The sequence below is a fragment of the Phocoena sinus genome, chromosome 9 (assembly GCF_008692025.1).
Source record: "Phocoena sinus isolate mPhoSin1 chromosome 9, mPhoSin1.pri, whole genome shotgun sequence".
NCBI classification, from domain to species: Eukaryota; Metazoa; Chordata; class Mammalia; order Artiodactyla; family Phocoenidae; genus Phocoena; species Phocoena sinus.
This window is the reverse complement of record NC_045771.1, coordinates 23,546,145-23,567,376: the sequence shown is the minus strand read 5'-3', so window position 1 is coordinate 23,567,376 and position 21,232 is coordinate 23,546,145. Positions and strand designations below refer to the sequence as shown.

At 60.4% G+C, this 21,232-nt stretch overlaps 1 protein-coding gene across 4 annotated transcripts in view; it reads left to right on the top strand.

Moving 5' to 3' along the window:
• Window positions 1-21,232, top strand: part of FLNC (filamin C) — a 45,899-nt gene that overhangs the window by 3,096 nt on the left and 21,571 nt on the right. For 3 of the 4 annotated variants that reach the window (XM_032642470.1, XM_032642468.1, XM_032642469.1), the window contains exons 2-40: window positions 1,825-2,073; window positions 3,655-3,752; window positions 3,904-4,054; window positions 4,149-4,267; window positions 4,444-4,521; window positions 4,743-4,905; window positions 5,055-5,255; window positions 6,665-6,802; window positions 7,164-7,290; window positions 7,444-7,580; window positions 7,812-8,005; window positions 8,096-8,209; window positions 8,855-8,998; window positions 9,227-9,350; window positions 9,513-9,673; window positions 9,894-9,984; window positions 10,073-10,242; window positions 10,470-10,587; window positions 10,683-10,945; window positions 11,688-12,285; window positions 12,949-13,122; window positions 13,233-13,395; window positions 13,630-13,790; window positions 14,563-14,730; window positions 14,810-14,933; window positions 15,482-15,638; window positions 15,714-15,903; window positions 15,999-16,022; window positions 16,138-16,385; window positions 17,226-17,325; window positions 17,647-17,787; window positions 18,064-18,192; window positions 18,271-18,444; window positions 19,034-19,195; window positions 19,319-19,522; window positions 19,966-20,118; window positions 20,205-20,327; window positions 20,461-20,703; window positions 20,876-21,145. In XM_032642470.1, coding sequence (XP_032498361.1) covers window positions 1,825-2,073; window positions 3,655-3,752; window positions 3,904-4,054; window positions 4,149-4,267; window positions 4,444-4,521; window positions 4,743-4,905; window positions 5,055-5,255; window positions 6,665-6,802; window positions 7,164-7,290; window positions 7,444-7,580; window positions 7,812-8,005; window positions 8,096-8,209; window positions 8,855-8,998; window positions 9,227-9,350; window positions 9,513-9,673; window positions 9,894-9,984; window positions 10,073-10,242; window positions 10,470-10,587; window positions 10,683-10,945; window positions 11,688-12,285; window positions 12,949-13,122; window positions 13,233-13,395; window positions 13,630-13,790; window positions 14,563-14,730; window positions 14,810-14,933; window positions 15,482-15,638; window positions 15,714-15,903; window positions 15,999-16,022; window positions 16,138-16,385; window positions 17,226-17,325; window positions 17,647-17,787; window positions 18,064-18,192; window positions 18,271-18,444; window positions 19,034-19,195; window positions 19,319-19,522; window positions 19,966-20,118; window positions 20,205-20,327; window positions 20,461-20,703; window positions 20,876-21,145 — 6,546 coding nt within the window. Of the gene's footprint in view, window positions 1-1,824; window positions 2,074-3,654; window positions 3,753-3,903; window positions 4,055-4,148; window positions 4,268-4,443; window positions 4,522-4,742; window positions 4,906-5,054; window positions 5,256-6,664; window positions 6,803-7,163; window positions 7,291-7,443; window positions 7,581-7,811; window positions 8,006-8,095; window positions 8,210-8,854; window positions 8,999-9,226; window positions 9,351-9,512; window positions 9,674-9,893; window positions 9,985-10,072; window positions 10,243-10,469; window positions 10,588-10,682; window positions 10,946-11,687; window positions 12,286-12,948; window positions 13,123-13,232; window positions 13,396-13,629; window positions 13,791-14,562; window positions 14,731-14,809; window positions 14,934-15,481; window positions 15,639-15,713; window positions 15,904-15,998; window positions 16,023-16,137; window positions 16,386-16,831; window positions 16,913-17,225; window positions 17,326-17,646; window positions 17,788-18,063; window positions 18,193-18,270; window positions 18,445-19,033; window positions 19,196-19,318; window positions 19,523-19,965; window positions 20,119-20,204; window positions 20,328-20,460; window positions 20,704-20,875; window positions 21,146-21,232 lie in introns of all 4 variants that reach the window. The other variant, XM_032642471.1, reaches the window with a different exon arrangement.

Here is a 21,232-nt window from a genome sequence, read left to right as displayed (position 1 = left end):
CTCCTGCTGACCAGGACCACTTGCTGTCTGGCCCAGGGCCAGTTGCTGGGGAGAAACATTTCCCTGCGGCAGATGGGATTGACGCCCCCGCTCCCCGTACCCCCGCCCCCCGCCCCAGCAGCCTCAAGGCCTCCCTCCCAGGGATCTGGCTGCAGTTTGCAAGTAGCACTCTGGGCATTCGAGCACCAGCTTTGGAGGCTGTCAGGGTTGTGAGAGGCTGTGAGGCCCTGGGTGTCAAGACTGTGCGAAAGTGTTGTGGGCCTGTGTGTGTTTGAGAGAGACCGCACCAAAGCACCAGGAGGCTGGGAGTGAGTGTGTCATGGAATCTGCAAGCTGCCAAACCATTGTGCTGCAGTGGAGCCAGGGGTAGAGGGGGCGGGCCTGGGGAGCTGCTGGGGAAGGAAGGATGAATCAGTGAAAGGGTGGTGGAGCCAAGGGGACCAGAGCCCGAGGCCAGAGGGACAGAGAGACTGAGACTCCCCTCCTGGGAGCAGGTTGAGGGGGGATACTGGGGTTCCCCAGGCCTTACCCTCCAAAGGCCATCCCCCAAGATCTGGTGGGGGGCAGGAAAAGATACGTAAGGGGGCACCTTCAGCCCCACCCTTTCCCATCTCTTGGTCAACACCAGTAAACAAGGCTGATTCTCCCACCCTCTCCCAACCTCCTAAAAGCAGTGCTCAGGGAAGCTGATGGATTTCAGGCCTGCATTGTCCTTTACAAGTAAGCTGGTTTCCAATGATCTATACTCCAGGCCACTCCTGGCTCCTGGATATTTCTCTCTGGCTGTTAAAAGGGAACTAGGCCCCCCAAATCTTGGGGTACCAGTTCTGGTCCGTAGTATTCCTCAAAGGAGGGGATGGGTCGAGAGCCTCGGCTGCCCCCATGTGGACTTGAGTCCACATGGGTAACACTCCCCCCGGCTCTTGTGAAATCTTACTGGTCCCTATCATTTGAAAACATGATTTTCAAGCCTTAACAGATGTGCACTGTACCCACCCCCTCCTCCAAGAACTTTGTTCCTAAAACCTTTTATAGCGTTCAGAGTAGAATTTGGCTGGAACCACGTTGGTCCCATTCCTCTCCAACTTCAGTTTTTAAAATATTCATTCATTCAACCAGTATTTATTGAGATTCTACTAAGTTCTAGGCTCCGAGTAGACATAAGATACAGTATCTAGAGGAAAAGAAGGCAGACAAAAGAAGTATATACTGTATGATTCTATTCATAGAAAACTCTAGAAAATGCAAGCTAATCTATAGCGACCAAGAGCAGGTCAGTCGTTGCCTGGGAAGGAGACACCAGGAGGGGCAGGAGTGATGGATCACAAAGGAGAGGAAACTTTGAGGAGGGGTGGATATGTTTATTATCTTGATTTGTGGTGATGGCTTTGTGGGTATATACATGTCAAAACTTATCCAGTTGTACTTTCTAATAAGTAGTTTATTGTACATCAAGCATACCTCATTAAAACTGTTTAAAAAAGAAAAAGAAAGGAAACGAAACAAAACGGTGTCTGCCCCCGAGAGGCTTCCAATCTTGCGTAACTGCATGGATGCCTGTAGCCTGCTAGGAGGCTCGCACAAGTGCCGTGCAAGAGGTGAAACTACACGCTGAAGGAACACATTGGGAGGCAGCCTCATTCTGAAGGGAGAGGAGGGGTCCATCAAGGGCCAGGCCTCACAGGATGGAGAATTTGGTAGTCAGAGAAGGAGTAGGTCCTGACCCAGCGCTCAAGCAGCACCTCAGGAGCTGGGCGGGGGAGGGGAGGGCACTGTGCTAGAAGTGGAGCCCTCCCGAGCCCAGATCGCCTCTCCGCTCCGCAGACAGCAAGGCTATCGTAGATGGGAACCTCAAGCTGATCCTGGGCCTGATCTGGACACTGATCCTGCATTACTCCATCTCCATGCCCATGTGGGAGGATGAGGAGGATGAGGATGCCCGAAAGCAGACACCCAAGCAGCGTCTACTCGGCTGGATCCAGAACAAGGTGCCCCAGCTGCCCATCACCAACTTCAACCGTGACTGGCAGGATGGCAAAGCTCTGGGCGCCCTGGTGGACAACTGTGCCCCTGGTAAGTGGGCCGGCGGCACACCATGGATCCTTGAGCCCGGAAGGGGGGCTGGGATGAGCTGGTGATGCCGAAGCTTCTGTTTGTCAGAACACATGTCCCAGGGTTGGGGGATCAGGACCCCCTGCCCCAGCTGAGAATCACTGCTGGAGTTAGACCCTTCCTGATGAGTTGCCAGATCCTGCAGTGGCAGGAAAAGGGTTTACAGGCCAGGACACTGGGGTTCAGAAAAGGCCAGTGACTTGTCCAAGATCACATAGCTTATCTGTGGCAGAACTGAACCAGAGCCCAGGGCCTCAACTCCCTGCTTCCTACTTTGCCACATGGGTGTCATTTCTGCTCAGCCAGCAAAAAGCAAATGTGGTGGGACGCTGGCTTTCCAAAGAAGGCCAGGACTTAGACCCAAAGAAGGCTGTTCTTTGTGAGCCCCTGGGACAGCGTTGAGAAGGGGTTGAAGCCCAGGATGATGTGGGCTGAGGCTGATGTGACACTGCCCAGTGGCAGGTGACCCAGCCCTGCCCTCTGTCGATGTAGGCCCTGGCCTGCTCAGGTGGGGGCAGCTGAGGGCCCATGAGAAGACTGAGGCATCACAGGCGAGAGCCGTACCCCTCGTGCGGCTCCCTTTCTGACCCTCATCTCCTGAGAAGATAGGTCTTCTCAACCCCTATCGGTCAGCTCTGCCTCTGGGGAGCCATGTCCCCTTGGGCGAATCCTCCCTCAGCCTGGGGTCAGCTGGGGAGCAGGGGGTGGGAGGCGGGGGCACTGGCCGCCTGGGAAGCATTCCCAGCTGCTGAGCCATTGCCCATGGCTGGTGCGGCTGCCAGCAGTGAGCTCAGCTGTTCTGGCCAGTCATGGATTCCAGCCTTTGAGCTGGCCCCCTCCCCGCCAGTGAGCAGCGCCCTCCTTCTTCAGCTCTGGCTTGGACCAAGCACACCCTAACCCCTGCACCCCTTCCCAGGAGTGACCTGTGGCCACCTCAGCATTCCTCCCATTAGAAGGACTGGGTTCTGGGTGGCTGGAGAGAAGAACTCATCCTCTCCAAACAGGCCCTTCAGTGCCTCCATTTCCCCAAGGGGGAAGTCAGGAAGGAGAGAGAGTCTTATGCTCTGAGGCTGTTGTGGGGAAGGGCTTGGAGACCTAGGACTTCAGGGCAGTTGTGAGGAGACCTTTGAGGCGACGGGTCAGAAGCATGTGTGGGACGGGGACTGCCCACCCGGAGGCGGCTGGGATGAGGCAGGAGAGGTCTGCGAGGGATGCCCTCACAGGGGTTTGGTGTTCAGGGTCGGTGCTGGGGCCTGGTAGGCAGGAGGCCGGCTGGCAGGGCTGGTGCCAGGCTGCGTCAGCCGGGGCAGAAAGCCCTCATTGTTGGTGCTAGGGAGGGCTGCCGTGCCTCTAAACAGCGATGGGCATCCCAGCTGATGGGCTATAACATCGGGGGTCAGCAGGAACCTGGCTGGTCAGGGGCCTAGGGCTGCATGGGAGGGAGTGTGAACCCACAGCCCATGAGGGTGTTGGATGAGCAAATGCTCTGTATGCTGGCTGACTGCTTCCCCTAGTCATCGCCTCCCTCCGCCATCTCTCCAGGCCTCTGCCCTGACTGGGAGGCCTGGGACCCCAACCAGCCTGTGGAGAACGCCCGGGAGGCCATGCAGCAGGCGGACGACTGGCTCGGGGTGCCCCAGGTACACTGGCGGACGGGGCGGTGGGAGAGTAAGGGGGCCAGAGGGCCAAGGGTGGAGTTGGGTCTATAAGGGTACCTGGTCAGGATGTGGGTGAGAACCGGGGCTCCTGGCTAAGGAGGGCATCCTCTAACTCCCTTCCTCCTCATGGCAGGTGATTGCTCCCGAGGAGATTGTGGACCCCAACGTGGATGAGCATTCTGTCATGACCTACCTGTCCCAGTTCCCCAAGGCCAAACTCAAACCTGGTGCCCCTGTTCGCTCCAAGCAGCTGAACCCCAAGAAGGCCATCGCCTACGGACCTGGTATGTACTGAGCCCTCACAGCCCTCCCCGGGCAGCTGGGCACAGGCTAGGATGGCTCTCCCTAAACTCTCGGGCTCTGCCTTCTGCCCTGCAGGCATTGAGCCGCAGGGCAATACCGTGCTGCAGCCCGCGCACTTCACCGTGCAGACAGTGGATGCTGGCGTGGGCGAGGTGCTGGTCTACATTGAGGACCCCGAGGGCCACACCGAGGAGGTACGGAGAGGCCACTGGGGGTTGGACAGAGACCACAGGCCAACAGCTGAAGTGGCCTGGAGATGGCTGCCAGAGCTACCCTCTATGCTGGAGATGGGAGACGCCTCACCATGGGGGCTGCAGGAGCTGTGGGCTTAGGAGGGGCTCTAACTGCCAATCTTTTCCCTTCCCAATAGGCAAAGGTGGTTCCCAACAACGACAAGGACCGCACCTACGCTGTCTCCTACGTGCCCAAGGTCGCCGGCTTGCACAAGGTATCTACCTATAGGCCCTCCCCCCACCGTCCCCCGTCTTCCCCAGTCCATTCACATCCTTGGCTCTGCTGAATGGACTCCTGTCTCAGCTCGCACCCCGCCCCACCCCCGTGCACCAGCCACCCGCCTCCCACCCTCCTTGGCTCTGCTCTGCTCTGCTCCTCCATCCCCTCTCAGAGCTGCTCTCCTCTAAAAGCTTACCTTTGGCCTCTGACCCCCAGGTGACCGTGCTCTTTGCTGGCCAGAACATCGAACGCAGCCCCTTTGAGGTGAACGTGGGCATGGCCCTGGGGGATGCCAACAAGGTGTCAGCCCGTGGTCCTGGCCTGGAGCCCGTGGGCAACGTGGCCAACAAACCCACCTACTTTGACATCTACACCGCGGGTGAGGACGGCCCCCTTACACCTGACACCCCCTGACTGGGTGTGGGGCGTATGCATGGGGGCCTGGGGCAGAGTCCCAGCCAGAGGGCAGTGGTCTCAGGGTGAGGGAGCCCCAAGCAGAATGAGGGCTGATGGCCGTTGTCGCAACAGGGGCCGGCACTGGTGACGTTGCCGTGGTGATCGTGGACCCGCAGGGCCGGCGAGACACAGTGGAGGTGGCCCTGGAGGACAAGGGCGACAGCGCGTTCCGCTGCACGTACAGGCCTGTGATGGAGGGACCCCACACGGTGCACGTGGCCTTCGCCGGTGCCCCCATCACCCGCAGCCCTTTCCCTGTCCACGTGGCAGAAGGTAAAGGCCCTCCACCCATCTGCATGATCCCCTCCCCGACGCCAGGACACAGAGAGCGTTGCCACCGAATTCCGCGTCTGAGGATTTACGGGAAACGCACTACCTCCAGGGGCGGGGTGGGGGGAGCCATCTGAAGGCTTAAAATGGGCAGAAGAGCGAGCCAAGGGGTGGGGCTCTCGAGAGCTCGTCTGTCCATCGCCTGCCCCCAAGGGGGCTCAGGAGGCCACAGTGAAGGATGCCAGACAGGGACCACTGTGGAAGGGTTGAGGGGGAAGCGACAGGGCCACGTGGGTGGGGGGCATTTAGGTGAGCACCTGTACGCCAGGCCCTCAAGCAGTGACCCCCCACTTGGTTCTCTCTTTGCCATTCAGAGCCCCTGCCGCCGCTCGCCCCCTCCGTGCCCATCGTCCACCAGGCCAAGAGAGTGGCGCCACGTTAGTACAATCCAGTGGAGGCGGGGCCGGGCATGGCCATAGCTGACTGGCCTCTCCTGTGCTGTGTGGCATGGCCCAAGCGGTGTGGAATCGCGCCCCCCTTCTGTGGCATTCTGTGACAGGCCCCAAGTTCTGCGCCTCTGCCTATGTTTTGTGGCAGATCTAGTTTCTTTGCCACTTGCCTGATGATTTCCGTGATACAAGACCTCCGTTTCGTGCCATTGCCTGTGTTCCATGGCAGGCTCCGGGTTCCGTGCCGTTGCCTGTTCTGTGGCAGTACCCGGATTCTCTGCCATTGTCTGTGTTCCGTGGCAGGCCTGGATTATATGTCATTGCTTGTTTGGTGGCAGCCCATGGGTTCCATGCCATTTTATGGGTTCCGTGGCAGGCTGAGATCACTGTTCTTTGGCCTGTGTTCAGTAGCAAAGTCTGGGTTCATTGCCACTAGCAGTGTTCTGTGGCAGGCTGACTTCCATGCATTGCCTGGGATCTGTGGCAGGCTTCCGGTTATATGCATATCTCTTGTTCCATGGTGTTGCTGAGTGTTTTGTGGCATGACTTAGTTCCTAAAGCTGGTGGCTCTGAGAAGGCTCAGATGGCTCTAGGTGGGTGGCCTTGGGGTAGGTGAAAGGTCCTTCCCTGTCTCTCTTTGCTCCAGTCTCTGCTCAGGCTCTGCCTTGCCTGTGTCCCAAGCGACACTGACTCCAAGGAGCCTGGTGGGGAGGGTTTCTTGTGAGCAGCCTGATGAGGGGGGCTGGGGGCACCGTGGCCAGCTCCCTGCCCAGCATGGTCTCGGCAGCCCTAGTTGTGTCGGGGGCACCAGGGAGCACGGGGGAGGGTTGCATGAGGCCATGGCCTGTGCCTGGGGGGCGTCAGGAGGACTGTGCACAGCGAGGTGGGGGATGAGAGGTGAGGGCTGAGGCTCTGTCTAGGGCCTCTCGGCGCCCCCAGCCTCACCCCTCTTCTCTCTCCCAGCCTGTAACCCTAACGCCTGCCGCGCCTCTGGGCGGGGCCTGCAGCCCAAGGGCGTGCGTGTCAAAGAGGTGGCTGACTTCAAGGTGTTCACCAAGGGTGCTGGCAGCGGGGAGCTCAAGGTCACAGTCAAGGGACCAAGTGAGTGCCAGGGGGCCGTGGTGGGAGTCGGGGCACAGGGGGGGAAATACAGCCAGTGGTTCTGAGCCCCTGAGGGCAGTGGTGGTCAGCACCACGCCCCCCTGGGGGGCTCCAAAGAGACACTGACCGGAGGCTCCCTGGGACCTCAGGCACATTGTCTGACCTCTGCCTCAGTCTCCCAGTGTGCAAGCCGGGAATGCTGCTCTCGCCGGTGTGCTGCCCTGGGCTGTTACACAGTGCCTACTACAGTGCCTACCGGCAGCAGTATCCTCAGGCTGGGCCTGGGTCCCAAGGCTCCCGGAGGGGACTGAGCAGCTGGGACTCGCAGAGCATTGACCCCCCACTTCCCACACCTCCTCAGAAGGCACAGAGGAGCCGGTGAAGGTGCGGGAGGCTGGGGACGGTGTGTTCGAGTGCGAGTACTACCCCGTGGTGCCTGGCAAGTACGCGGTGACCATCACATGGGGCGGCTATGCCATTCCCCGCAGGTAAGCACCATGCGGCCCCCGTGCCTCCAGGTCTGGTCCCTCAGAGGGTGGGAGAGGGAGGCGGGCTGCCTGGGACTCTGAGGGAAGGGAGGGGGACGAGTACCTCTGGTGGGGGCAGCTCCCGGCATGGACACCAGCTCCCTCTTTGCCCAGCCCCTTTGAGGTGCAGGTGAGCCCAGAGGCAGGAGTGCAGAAGGTGCGGGCCTGGGGTCCCGGCTTGGAAACTGGCCAGGTGGGCAAGTCAGCCGACTTTGTGGTGGAGGCCATTGGCACGGAGGTGGGGACGCTGGGTAAGTGGCTGGGGTGGTGACAGGTGGGAAGTGGGGGGAGTGGTGTGATGGAAGGACACTGGGGGGTGACTGGGGTCAGGAGGTGGGAGTGCTAGCGAGTGTCGAGATGAGACTGGGAGATGGGACGTGGGGTGATCAGGGTGGTGACGCCGGGAGAGCGATGCCCCGGGGACCTGCCTGAGTATCCAAGTTGCTTCTTGTGCTCTCTGACCCTCCCCATCTTTCACCTAGGCTTCTCCATTGAGGGCCCTTCACAGGCCAAGATCGAGTGTGATGACAAGGGAGATGGCTCCTGCGACGTGCGGTACTGGCCCACAGAACCAGGGGAGTACGCCGTGCACGTCATCTGCGACGATGAGGACATTCGAGACTCGCCCTTCATTGCCCACATCCAGCCAGCTCCACCAGACTGCTTCCCGGACAAGGTGGGGGTCCCAGCTCCCGCGGGCCCGGGACAAGGTGAACAGGCCCTCCTCCAGTCCCCAACACAGCCCTCCGGTCTTGCCCTTGCGCAGGTGAAGGCCTTTGGGCCCGGCCTGGAGCCCACTGGCTGCATCGTGGACAGGCCAGCAGAGTTCACCATTGATGCCCGTGCTGCTGGCAAGGGAGACCTGAAGCTCTATGCCCAGGTGGGGTGTTGCCCCATCTCTGTGCCCCTCGCCGCTGTAGCAGGGACCCTGGGGGGGTGGGGGCAAGTTAGAGAAAGGGGCCTCCAGGCCTCACAGGACTGATTCTCATGGATCCATTAGAACTATGAAAAATTTAAAGTTTTGTGTTTTCTTATTGATGATAATCTTAAAAACATATTTTACCAAATATATATTTTTGTACTAATAATTTGCAATTGAAAGATGATTTGACTGAGTAAGACATTGGTTTCCCAGCTGAGTTTCTCACAGTGGTGTCCACTGACCCCTAGAGGTTAATGAATATGTTCTTGGGTCCAAGAGGATGATTTCTTCTTTAAAAGGTTATTTATTCAATTTTAGGAACATTGATTTAGCTGAGCGTTTCCCCTGACAACACATTTCAGAGACCTAGGCTGGGAGACCAGGCCACACAGATGGTCTAGAGCCTGGCCTCCCTGTTCCCAGGGTGCGCCCTGGCCACCAGAGCTTGTGGCACTAGGCTCTCCCGGTCTGAGGTCTGTGGCTGGGCGGGGCCTGTGAGTGGGTTGGCGGCGGGTAAGGAGGATGGCCCACGGCCAGCAGAGGGCGCTGGTGCTCTAGGAGTCCGGGGCACTCCAAGAACCTTGCTTTGGGTGACGCCCACAGGACGCAGACGGCTGCCCCATTGACATCAAGGTCATCCCCAACGGCGATGGTACCTTCCGCTGCTCCTACGTGCCCACCAAGCCCATCAAACACACCATCATCATCTCCTGGGGAGGCGTCAACGTCCCCAAGAGCCCCTTCCGGGTATGTCCTTTGCTCCCTGCCCCGTGCCCACTGCCAGGGGCCCCAGAGGGAGGGCGGAGCCTCACGCAGGAGATGTTGGCTGTCCCTGGGCCCTGTCATCGCTCCCCACCTCAAGGTCCCTGCGAAGATGCTAAGACTGGTCCTGCTAAGGCTGGGCTCAGAAGTGCTGGGGAAAGGGATAGACCTTGAGGAAGGGGCACCGTGCTGACCATCGACTCTTCCCCACAGGTAAACGTGGGAGAGGGCAGTCACCCTGAGCGGGTGAAGGTGTACGGCCCTGGCGTGGAGAAGACAGGCCTCAAGGCTAATGAGCCCACCTACTTCACGGTGGACTGCAGCGAGGCGGGGCAAGGTGCCCTGAGGACCAGGGAGTGGGGCGGGGCCGGGCGGGGCCGGGCAGGGTCTGGGTGGGAGGCGCTGGTACCCTCCACCTGGTCCCAGCTGTAGGCGGACTGGTCAAGTGCCGGAGGTTGTTGAGCCCCCCGCTCATGGCCTCGTGCCTGCCTCCCCTCAGGCGATGTAAGCATTGGCATCAAGTGTGCCCCCGGCGTGGTGGGCCCTGCAGAGGCTGACATCGACTTTGACATCATCAAGAATGACAATGACACCTTCACAGTCAAGTACACACCTCCAGGGGCCGGCCGCTACACCATCATGGTGTTGTTTGCCAACCAGGTACCCTACGCTTGGGTTTTGGTTGTCACGGGTGGCTGCACACCCCACCCTGCCCCGGCCCACATCTCAGTCAGCAGCTTAAGAGGCAGTCGTTTGGGGACAATTCTACAGCCGTTGATTGCGCACTTCCTATGTGTAGGCAGCGTGCCTCAGAGGAAACAAAGGGCACTTTTTCAGAGACTGCTCGTGTCCACCCTGACCAAGCTTTTTCTCTCTCCAGGAGATCCCTGCCAGCCCCTTCCATATCAAGGTGGACCCATCCCACGATGCCAGCAAGGTCAAGGCTGAGGGCCCTGGGCTGAACCGCACAGGTAGGTGTCTGAGTCAGGGCTGGGCTGGGCTGGGGGTGGGGCTGGGTGGCCGCCAGCCCCTCACCACCATCTCGGTGTGACTCCCCAGGTGTGGAAGTTGGGAAGCCCACTCACTTCACGGTGCTGACCAAGGGAGCCGGCAAGGCCAAGCTGGACGTGCACTTTGCCGGGGCTGCCAAGGGAGAAGCTGTGCGAGACTTTGAAATCATCGACAACCACGACTACTCCTACACTGTCAAGTACACGGCCGTGCAGCAGGTGTGTCCGCCCCCTCCATGCTCCACCCGTCCCGGCTATGGGGTCGTGGGTCTCCTTCCTTCAGTCTCACAGGGCCCGCTCTGCATGTAGCCTCCCAGATCTTGTACTTTGCTGCCTTCCATCCTCTCTCGCTGTGGATCTCTGAGCCTGTGGTCCACATCGGCCAAAGGCATGTTGCCAGGCTGTGCCTAAGCCACCCAGTTCTGACCTCCTGTTGTACCCAATAGGGCAACATGGCAGTGACAGTGACCTATGGTGGAGACGCTGTCCCCAAGAGCCCCTTTGTGGTGAATGTGGCACCCCCACTGGACCTCAGCAAAGTCAAAGTTCAAGGCCTCAACAGCAGTAAGTGGGGCAAGAGCTGCCCTGGGAGTGAGGAGAGCTGGGCGGGGGCAGTGGGTTGCTGTCTCTGCTCACGGTGTCCCTTGCCGTCTACACAGAGGTGGCTGTGGGACAGGAACAGGCATTTTCTGTGAACACGCGAGGGGCTGGCGGTCAGGGCCAGCTGGACGTGCGGGTGATCTCACCCTCCCGACGACCCATCCCCTGCAAGCTGGAGCCTGGGGGTGGAGCTGAAGCCCAGGCTGTGCGCTACATGCCCCCTGAGGAGGGACCCTACAAGGTGGACATCACCTACGATGGTCACCCGGTGCCTGGCAGCCCCTTCGCTGTGGAGGGTGTCCTGCCCCCTGACCCCTCCAAGGTGAGGAAATAGGGGCTGGTGGGAGCTGGGAGTTGGGGGCTTCTAGCGAAGATGGGTGAGTCACAGGGGCAGAGGCCAGAGGGCCTTACGTCCTGGAGTGAGCATAGCCGAGGACCCAGGGCCGAGGCAGTCCCCCACTTCAGGGCCTGCCTTTGAGACTGCTTAGTGTTTTTTTGGTTTTGATTTTTGTATTTTTATTGAAGTATAGTTGATTTATAATGTTGTGTTCGTTACTGCTGTACAACAAAGTGATTCAGTTATACATATATGTACATTCTTTTTTAATATTCTTTTCCATTATGGTTGGTTGTAGGATTTTTTTTTTTTTTTGGCCGCACTGAGCAGCATGTGGGATCTTACGTCCCCGACCAGGGATCAAACCTGTACCCCCTGCAGTGGAAGCGCAGTGTCCTAACCACTGGATGGACAGGTTGTTGAATATAGTGCTCTGTGCTATACAGTAGGACCTTGTTGTTTATCCATCCTACATATAAAAGCTTATATCGAGACAGCTCAGCTATTAAAAGCCTGGCCTTGGATCCGACCTGGGCTTCAATCCCAGGTCCACCAGCTGCGACAAATTATTTAATCTCTCTACCTGCGTTTCCTCGCCTGGAATTGTTATAAGGACTCAGCCTGTGGTAGCTGCTACAGTTGAAAGCGCTTAGCTGATTTGAGAGCCGTGAAGGCCTCGTGGGCGAGGTCAGGTGTAGGTAATCCACACACCTGTTCCTTCTTTTAGGTCTGTGCTTACGGCCCTGGTCTCAAGGGCGGGCTGGTAGGCACGCCAGCGCCCTTCTCCATCGACACCAAGGGGGCGGGCACGGGTGGCCTGGGGCTGACCGTGGAGGGCCCCTGCGAGGCCAAGATCGAGTGCCAGGACAATGGCGATGGCTCGTGTGCTGTCAGCTACCTGCCCACGGAGCCGGGCGAGTACACCATCAACATCCTGTTTGCCGAAGCCCACATCCCCGGCTCGCCCTTCAAGGCTACCATCCGGCCCGTGTTCGACCCGAGCAAGGTGCGGGCCAGTGGTCCAGGCCTGGAGCGCGGCAAGGCTGGTGAGGCAGCCACCTTCACTGTGGACTGCTCGGAGGCGGGCGAGGCTGAGCTGACCATCGAGATCCTGTCGGACGCCGGCGTCAAGGCCGAGGTGCTGATCCACAACAATGCCGACGGCACCTACCACATCACCTACAGCCCTGCCTTCCCCGGCACCTACACCATTACCATCAAGTATGGCGGGCACCCCGTACCCAAATTCCCCACCCGCGTCCATGTGCAGCCCGCTGTCGACACCAGTGGAGTCAAGGTCTCGGGACCCGGTGTGGAGCCCCACGGTGAGTGAGAGAGGAGCCTGGAGCTGGTCGCATCGCCGGTCAGGGAGGGAGGGAGGCGGGGCTGAGGGCTTGTTGGGGGGGAAGGGAGGGCTTTGGGGCAGCGCTGAGTCTTTAGGGCTCAGATACCCCAGAAGAAGGCGCCTGAGCCAAAGGCAGGACGCGGAGCTTCACCTCTGGTCTCGTGGCAAAATTGCATTTTCCTGGGGAGATTCGCAACTTTCATCAGCTGATCTGAGAAAGCTAAGAACCTTGCTCTCCATGGTACAGAGGGAAAGCTTTGGGGTTGAGGGTCACAAGAGTCAGGAGACAGTTCAGCTCAGCTCGGTGACTGTGAGTTACCATCTGCTGGGGGCCAGACCCTGGGCTAGGCATGGCGGGGTGTGCAGAGGAACCTAAGACCCAGACCCGCCCTCAAGGGGCGCACAGGCTGGTGGGGAGACTCAGGTGAACAGAGTGTCAGTATGTGGTGAGGGGAGCGCAGGCAGGGGCAGTGGGAGGCGGGGCCCGGAGCTCGCAGGGCTGAGGGGGGCAGGGCTCAGGCCGGGGAGCAGCAGGTGGGGAGGAGGAGAGGCCTCGGAGTTGGGGAGGGAGGGCGCGCTGGGGTGAGCAGCTGTGTGAAGGCTGCCCCCAACCTATGCTGAGCTCTCGTCTCCTGGGAGCCAGGTGTCCTGCGTGAGGTGACCACTGAGTTCACTGTGGACGCAAGATCCCTGACAGCCACGGGTGGGAACCACGTGATGGCTCGCGTGCTCAACCCCTCGGGTGCTAAGACGGACACCTACCTGACAGACAACGGGGATGGCACCTACCGAGTGCAGTACACGGCCTACGAAGAGGGTGAGGGGCTGGGCTGAGCGGGGACGTGGGGATCTGATGCCGGCATTTTCGGGGGTTGGGGAGGTAGGGGCCTCGCACACCCTGACTTGCACTGTGTGGCTGGCTTCCAGGAGTGCATTTGGTGGAGGTGCTGTATGATGACGTAGCTGTGCCCAAGAGCCCCTTCCGAGTGGGCGTGACTGAGGGCTGTGACCCCACTCGCGTCCGGGCCTTTGGGCCAGGCCTGGAGGGTGGCTTGGTCAACAAGGCTAACCGCTTCACTGTGGAAACGAGGTATTCCTCCCTCCGCCTTTCCTAACCTTGACCCTGATCCCAGCCACCTGGTCTCCCCCTTCATCCTTCTGTGTGTGCCTCATCCCCAGCCTATCCCCTGTCAAGGGTGCAAACCTCCCCGTGTCCCAACCCCTGTAGCTGGTCCCTTCTCAGCTGGGCCCCCAGCCCCCATTCAGCTTCTCCATCCCCACTCACTGGTCCTAGCGGAGCTGATATAGGGGTGTCATCTTGTAGGGGAGCTGGCACTGGGGGCCTAGGCCTAGCTATCGAGGGCCCGTCGGAAGCCAAGATGTCCTGCAAGGACAACAAGGATGGTAGCTGCACCGTGGAGTACATCCCTTTCACCCCTGGAGACTATGACGTCAACATCACCTTCGGGGGCCGGCCCATCCCAGGTGTGCACGGGGTGGGTGGGACTCAGGGAGGGCAGCAGGAGGCCTGCTCAGCGAGAGAGAAACTGGAAGGAAGTCAGGTGTGGGGACTCATCCCTAGAGCAGGAAAGCCCCGAGCCCAGCCGGCAGGGAGGACGTAGAGCAGGCAGGTGCTGCGGTCGCGGCCAAGAGGCAGGGCGGTGCGTGCAGTTCGTTCCCAGAGGTCCAGCACTGGTGTCTTGGCCCTTTGTCTGGAGCGCCAGACCTCGTGGGTTCGGTCACTCAGACACAGTGCAAGCCTCTGTCCCGGGCTCAGCAAGGACAGCCTCTCACACCCTCTCCCTCTCACTGTCTGCAAAGCAAGGAACCCCCCTGCCCTCCTGCATGGCCGAGTTGCTCAGGGCAGGGGTAGGGGTGGGGAGGGCGGGGTTATGTCTTCAATTATCACATAACTCGGGCCTGCTGAAATTGGACATTTCTCTTCCTTATCTAATTTCACGCTGGCAAAAATGCATTTTCTGTTACAGATACTCCACTTTTAACATTTTATTAATTTAGGAAGGCCTTCTTCCAGGCTTGTGGTCTAAATAAGTGGATTTGCCCAGCCGCAGTCTGTAGCCAAGTAGCCAAGTTTATTTTCCTTGTTTACATTTTCTTAGCAAGTCCCTAAGCGTTTGCACATTTGGTCTGGTCTCCCTGGGGCATTTCAAAGGCAGGGAAGGCGTCCTCCTCCTCCTCGGTGTCAGGTAGACCCTCCTGGGCAGGTGGGTAGGGGCTGATGTCCCTCTCCTTGCAGGGAGTCCATTCCGGGTGCCAGTGAAGGATGTGGTGGACCCTGGGAAGGTAAAGTGCTCCGGCCCAGGGCTGGGAGCCGGTGTCAGGGCCCGGGTACCCCAGACCTTCAAGGTGGACTGCAGCCAAGCTGGCCGGGCTGCCCTGCAGGTGGCCGTGCTGAGCCCCACAGGTATGGAATGTCTGGGGCAGGGTGGAGGGAGGCAGAAGTGATGCCAAGAGGCTTTGCTGATCCTGCTCCCCTTGCCCAGGTGTGGCTGAGCCTGTGGAGGTGCGTGACAATGGAGATGGCACCCATACCGTCCACTACACCCCAGCCACTGATGGGCCCTACACAGTAGCTGTCAAGTACGCCGACCAGGAGGTGCCACGCAGGTGAGGCCCAGCTTTGGGCTCCTGTGCTGTGCTGAGCTCTGGGGAGCTCCCACCAGGGCCGCACCTGCAGGGCCACTGCAGGGCCCTGGAAACACCCCTCCTACTTGTGTTCGCCTCATCCCACCTCTGCTGCCCCATCCCGCTCTTCCTCAGGGCCCCCTGCCTGTCTCCACCCTGGAGGTGGCACAGCCCCAGGGGCTCTCCTCTGGCTGGCCTGTCCCCCCATGTAGATACAAAATTTACAAAATTAGTGCCTTGGGAAAAGGCACCATGTAGCTACAAAAAGGTGGGAGAGGGCAGCCTCCTGCATCCTCCTCTTTAAACAATTCACGGCATCTTCCTGGAGAATGGAGAAGAAATGCTCAGGCTTTGTCACGGGCACACCTGTGTGACCCTCCCCCAGACTCAGGCTGTGACCTGGTCCCTCCTCCCTGCCAGGAGTCATCTCCCCTGCTCATGAATGTGGGGAAGATTCCAGGCCCCAAACGAGACGGGATTCCCTTTGCCCCAGAGCTTGAGCCAACTGTCCATCCCTTCTGCCCCTCAAGCCCCTTCAAGATCAAGGTGCTTCCAGCCCACGATGCCAGCAAGGTGCGGGCCAGCGGCCCCGGGCTCAATGCCTCTGGCATCCCTGCCAGCCTGCCTGTGGAGTTCACCATCGATGCCCGGGATGCTGGGGAGGGCTTGCTCACTGTCCAGATCCTGGTGAGTCCATGTGCCGCCCCCCTCTCAGCTGAGGCTCTGGGCACAGGCTGGCCTTGACCTCTGTTCCTCCCCCAGGACCCTGAGGGTAAGCCCAAGAAGGCCAACATCCGAGACAATGGGGATGGCACGTACACCGTGTCCTACCTCCCGGACATGAGTGGCCGGTACACCATCACCATCAAGTATGGCGGTGATGAGATCCCCTACTCGCCCTTCCGCATCCACGCCCTGCCCACTGGGGACGCCAGCAAGTGCCTGGTCACAGGTGGGCACTCACCCCGCCTCCCCTGCCCCTCCCCCCCACCCCCCCACCCCCCCCATCATGAGCACTGCGTGGCTTACACTCTTCTCCATTTCCAGTGTCCATCGGAGGCCACGGCCTGGGTGAGTGCCCCTTCTCCTCTCTTTCTGCTGTGGGCTGAGGTGGTGGGGGAGCTGGGAACTGCGGGGGGCTGGGCACAGGTCCGCGGACCCCTGACCGGACATTCCTGTGTGGCAGGTGCCTGCCTGGGCCCCCGCATCCAGATTGGGGAGGAGACGGTGATCACGGTGGACGCCAAGGCGGCAGGCAAGGGGAAGGTGACGTGCACGGTGTCCACGCCGGATGGGGCAGAGCTTGACGTGGATGTGGTTGAGAACCACGACGGCACCTTCGACATCTACTACACAGCGCCCAAGCCGGGCAAGTACGTCATCACCATCCGCTTTGGAGGCGAGCACGTCCCCAACAGTCCCTTCCACGTGCTGGTAAGCTCCGCGGCCACAGTGGGACTAGGGCGGCTGGGGAGGTGGGCCGGGCCCTCTTAGTGGTAGCAGGGAACTTGTCCCCACGTCTGATGGATCCGGGACCCAGAGTGCCCCAGAGTCGAGTCTGTGCTTTCCCTGCAGCCTCCCAACCCAGGAGGTGAGCACAGCCCTGCTTCTGGCCCCTCTGGTGGTTGGTCAGCTCTCTCTGGTGGAACTTGCCGTGTTCCTTCTGACCCTCGGGCCCACTGTCCCTGTGCATCTCCCCAGGGTGGCCCTGCAGGACGATGAAGCCCTCCAGAGGGTAGAGCACCCAAGATATCCATCCTGCCCTGTGGGCAGCCCGGGACTTCAGGTCCCTGGGCCATTCTCTGCGTCAGCTCGTGGTCCCTCGAGCTGGCGTGTACCAGCTTGCTACGTCCTGTGCCCTCCCGCGCCTGGCTTTCCAGGCGTGTGACTCCATGCCCCGCATGGAGGAGCCCTCTGACTCTGAGCGGCTGCACAGGCCCAGCACCTACCCCGCACACTGGGTACTGCCACCTCCCACCCGGGCCACACCTCGCCCCCCTCCTCCTCTTCCTTTATTTCTTCTCCTCTTCAGGGGCCAGGACTGGGGCATGGTTTGGGGTCATCTTGGGGGAGCAGGCGGGGGTCAGGCTGGGCAGACGGATCCCCAGGCTGGGCGCGGCACCTCTTCTCTTGCAGCTGACACGCCTCTCCTGCCCTCTGGCTTCACCATGAACCATCTTTTTCTTTGCTCATTTGCTCTGACTTCAGTCATGGCTCAGGCCAAGCTCCCCAGGCCTTCCCCAGCCAAAGACTGTTCCCTCTCACCTGCCACAGGCCACAGAGGAGCCAGTGGTGCCCGTGGAGCCAATGGAGTCCATGCTGAGACCCTTCAACCTGGTCATCCCCTTCACTGTGCAGAAAGGGGAGCTCACAGGTACTGCCCCGGGGCCCTGAGGCATGAGGGCTCAAAGGGAGGACACCTGCATCCAGGCCCAGCTCCTTCTTTAGAGATGAAAGCTGGGGCCCAGAGCAGGGAAGCAAGCTACCCAGGGTCACACAGCAAGTTGAGCAGAGCTGGAACTCAGACTCCAGCTTTCTGTCTCCCAGGTCAGGGTTCATCCGGATGCTCCAGGCTGTCTCCTGGTGCCTGACCTCTGGGGTAGAAGCAGAACCACACAGGAGTGGGAGCCTGGGACAGCAAAGGGGGTTGAGGTAGGAGAAACTGGGGTCCCCCACTTAACCCTCTGCCTGGCAGGGGAGGTACGGATGCCCTCTGGGAAGACCGCCCGGCCCAGCATCACTGACAACAAGGATGGCACCATCACGGTGAGGTACGCACCCACCGAGAAAGGCCTGCACCAGATGGGGATCAAGTATGACGGCAACCACATCCCTGGTGAGTCGGGGGCCAGGCTGGGCTTGGCTGGGCTGAGAGGAGCCCATAGTGACTTCACCCTCATCTGCCTTCTTTCAACAAATCTTTATTGAGCACCTGCTGTGTGCAGACACCATGTGAGGCCTGGGAAGTCTGGTGCCCTGGTGGGAGGCCCCTGTGGCAGAGATGCAGGGCTCAGCAGGGAGGGAGCCTGTGGGGAGGTGCGGGGGCCGAGGTGGGCTCAGGCAGCTCCTGTCCTCACTATTGACCCAGCCCCCTTTCTCCGACCACCCCCAGGGAGCCCCCTGCAGTTCTACGTGGATGCCATCAACAGCCGGCACGTCAGTGCCTATGGGCCAGGCCTGAGCCATGGCATGGTCAACAAGCCGGCCACCTTCACCATCGTCACCAAGGATGCTGGGGAAGGTGAGGGGAGCCGGGTGGGGGCAGCCAGTGCAGGGGTGAGGGCAGAACCTCTGATCTCAGCCCTTCCTCCACCCACAGGGGGTCTGTCCCTGGCCGTGGAGGGCCCGTCCAAGGCAGAGATCACCTGCAAGGACAACAAGGATGGCACCTGCACCGTGTCCTACCTCCCCACGGCGCCTGGGGACTACAGCATCATCGTGCGCTTTGACGACAAGCACATTCCGGGGAGCCCCTTCACAGCCAAGATCACAGGTGGGTGGACGTGTGGGCACACAGCCTGCCGCACACACCCCAGCACACAACGGATGTGCAAGCCCAGCATGTTCAAGTAAGTCACCGGGGCGTTAGGGTAGGGCCCCCTCGAGGTGGAAGAGGTCGTTTTTGGATAAATGTAAGGAACACTCTATCCTCTAGAGCAGGTGAGAGACATCCAGCCACCCTCTGAAAACATACCTTGTTGAGTTTTTTAAGTCAGGGTACTGATAATCCCTTTTGATAGACGAGGAAGCCAGCAGGCCCAGAGGGGGCTAAGCAACTTGATCAGAGCCACACAGCGGGAAAGGGGTATGGGCTGTCTGGCCCAGTCTAGTTTTTTGGTTCCATGCAATCACGTGACTCAGGATTTACATTCATGTAAATTAGGGATTTAACCCATTCAGGACTGGGGCAGCCCCAGGGGAGCTGGGTGTGAATGGAGACTGCGCTCTCCCTGGTCTCTCTGTGCCTCGGAGTGGTCCCCAGTCTCTGTTGAGTCCAGCGGGGGTTGCCAGAAGTCTCCTGATCTCCATGAGGGCAGGGCCTGCCTGGAGTCACACTGCCTGACATGCCAACTCTCCCCCAGGTGATGACTCGATGAGGACGTCACAGCTGAACGTGGGCACCTCCACGGACGTGTCACTGAAGATCACCGAGAGTGACCTGAGCCTGCTGACCGCTAGCATCCGTGCCCCCTCGGGCAACGAGGAGCCCTGCCTACTGAAGCGCCTGCCCAACCGGCACATTGGTGAGCATGGGGGCCATGGGAGGGGCCCGGCAGGGTGGGGGGGCGGTGAGGAAGGCGGGGGCAGCCGCAAAGGAACACTGCCGGGCCCAGGGCTCCATTCATGCCTGACCTCCCTCCCAACAGGCATCTCCTTCACCCCCAAGGAGGTTGGGGAGCACGTGGTGAGCGTGCGCAAGAGTGGCAAGCACGTCACCAACAGCCCCTTCAAGATCCTGGTGGGACCGTCTGAGATCGGGGATGCCAGCAAGGTGCGGGTCTGGGGCAAGGGCCTGTCCGAGGGACACACGTTCCAGGTGGCGGAGTTCATCGTGGACACTCGTAATGCAGGTGCTTCTTGCCCCAGAGACCCCTCATTTCAGCTGGTGCCGCCAGTGACGACTAGTCCTTTCCTGCCCAGTGCCCCTTGGCCATACACTCCTCCCTGAACCTCCTGGCGCAGTCTCTGCTGAGATTCACATTCTGGGGCCCCTTTGGGGAGAGTGAATGTCCCCATGTCACTTCTCCCATGTTTCAGAGAAAGCTCAGCTTTACTGAGTTTGTCTCTCCCTTGCTCACTGGAACCCAAGAGGCCTGCCTTAGGAATTTTCCAGACTACCTATCCCCGACCTCTGGGTCAGTGCCTGGCTCACCCCTTCTCCTCCTGCTGAGGCGTCTTTTGTTAGCGGTTGATACACCTTGGGTGCCTGTTCTGGACGGAGCCTGTAGTTTGGGGAGGGGAGAGCAGAACAGCAGTGGGGACTGAGGGAGACGTGTCCCTTGTTCCCCGCTAGGTTATGGGGGCCTGGGGCTGAGTATCGAAGGCCCCAGCAAGGTGGACATCAACTGTGAAGACATGGAGGACGGCACATGCAAAGTTACCTACTGCCCCACGGAACCCGGCACCTACATCATCAACATCAAGTTTGCTGACAAGCATGTACCTGGTAAGGCGCTGGGCTGCTGCTGGGACAGGCCAGGAGGCCAGCGACGAGTGATCTGAGACGCCCGACCCTCCCTTTCTCCCCTCCAGGAAGCCCCTTCACGGTGAAGGTTACAGGTGAGGGCCGCATGAAGGAAAGCATCACCCGGCGCAGGCAGGCGCCGTCCATTGCCACCATCGGCAGCACCTGTGACCTCAACCTCAAGATCCCAGGTGGGAGGCAGGAGCCGGGCTGCGGGGTGCGGGAGCAGGGCGATGGGGAAGGCCCAGGGCCTGCCCCCACGGTCTCTGTCCTGCTGGCTCGTTTCTCACCTCCCTCCCCGCCTTGGGCTCCATGCGCGCACAGGGAACTGGTTCCAGATGGTGTCGGCCCAGGAGCGCCTGACGCGCACCTTCACACGGAGCAGCCACACGTACACCCGCACGGAGCGCACGGAGATCAGCAAGACTCGGGGCGGGGAGACCAAGCGCGAGGTGCGGGTGGAGGAGTCCACCCAGGTTGGCGGAGACCCCTTCCCCGCCGTCTTCGGGGACTTCCTGGGCCGGGAACGCCTGGGCTCTTTTGGCAGCATCACCCGGCAGCAGGAGGGTGAGCAGGGCGGGGCTGGGGTCTTCACAGGGACGCTGGGCTCTCCGTCCCTCGGGACAAGAGGGGGAGGCTGTTGGTCTGAGTGGAGGAGGGGGTTTTACTGAGGGAGGGAGGGAAGGGCCAGGGCCAGGAGCAGCCCCCGTGTCGCCCTGACACTCCCCACCTGCTGCAGGTGAGGCCAGCTCTCAGGACATGACCGCACAGGTGACCAGCCCGTCAGGCAAGACGGAAGCCGCAGAGATCGTGGAGGGAGAGGACAGCGCGTACAGTGTGCGCTTTGTGCCCCAGGAGATGGGGCCCCACACGGTCACCGTCAAGTACCGCGGCCAGCATGTGCCAGGCAGCCCCTTTCAGTTCACCGTGGGGCCACTGGGTGAAGGCGGTGCCCATAAGGTGCGAGCTGGAGGCACAGGGCTGGAGCGAGGGGTGGCCGGCGTGCCAGGTAAGGGGCAGGGGGCCAGGGCGGGGGGCGGGGGCAGGGCAGCCACCAGGGTGGACCATGGTGCTGAGGAGCCGCCCCTGTCCCGTT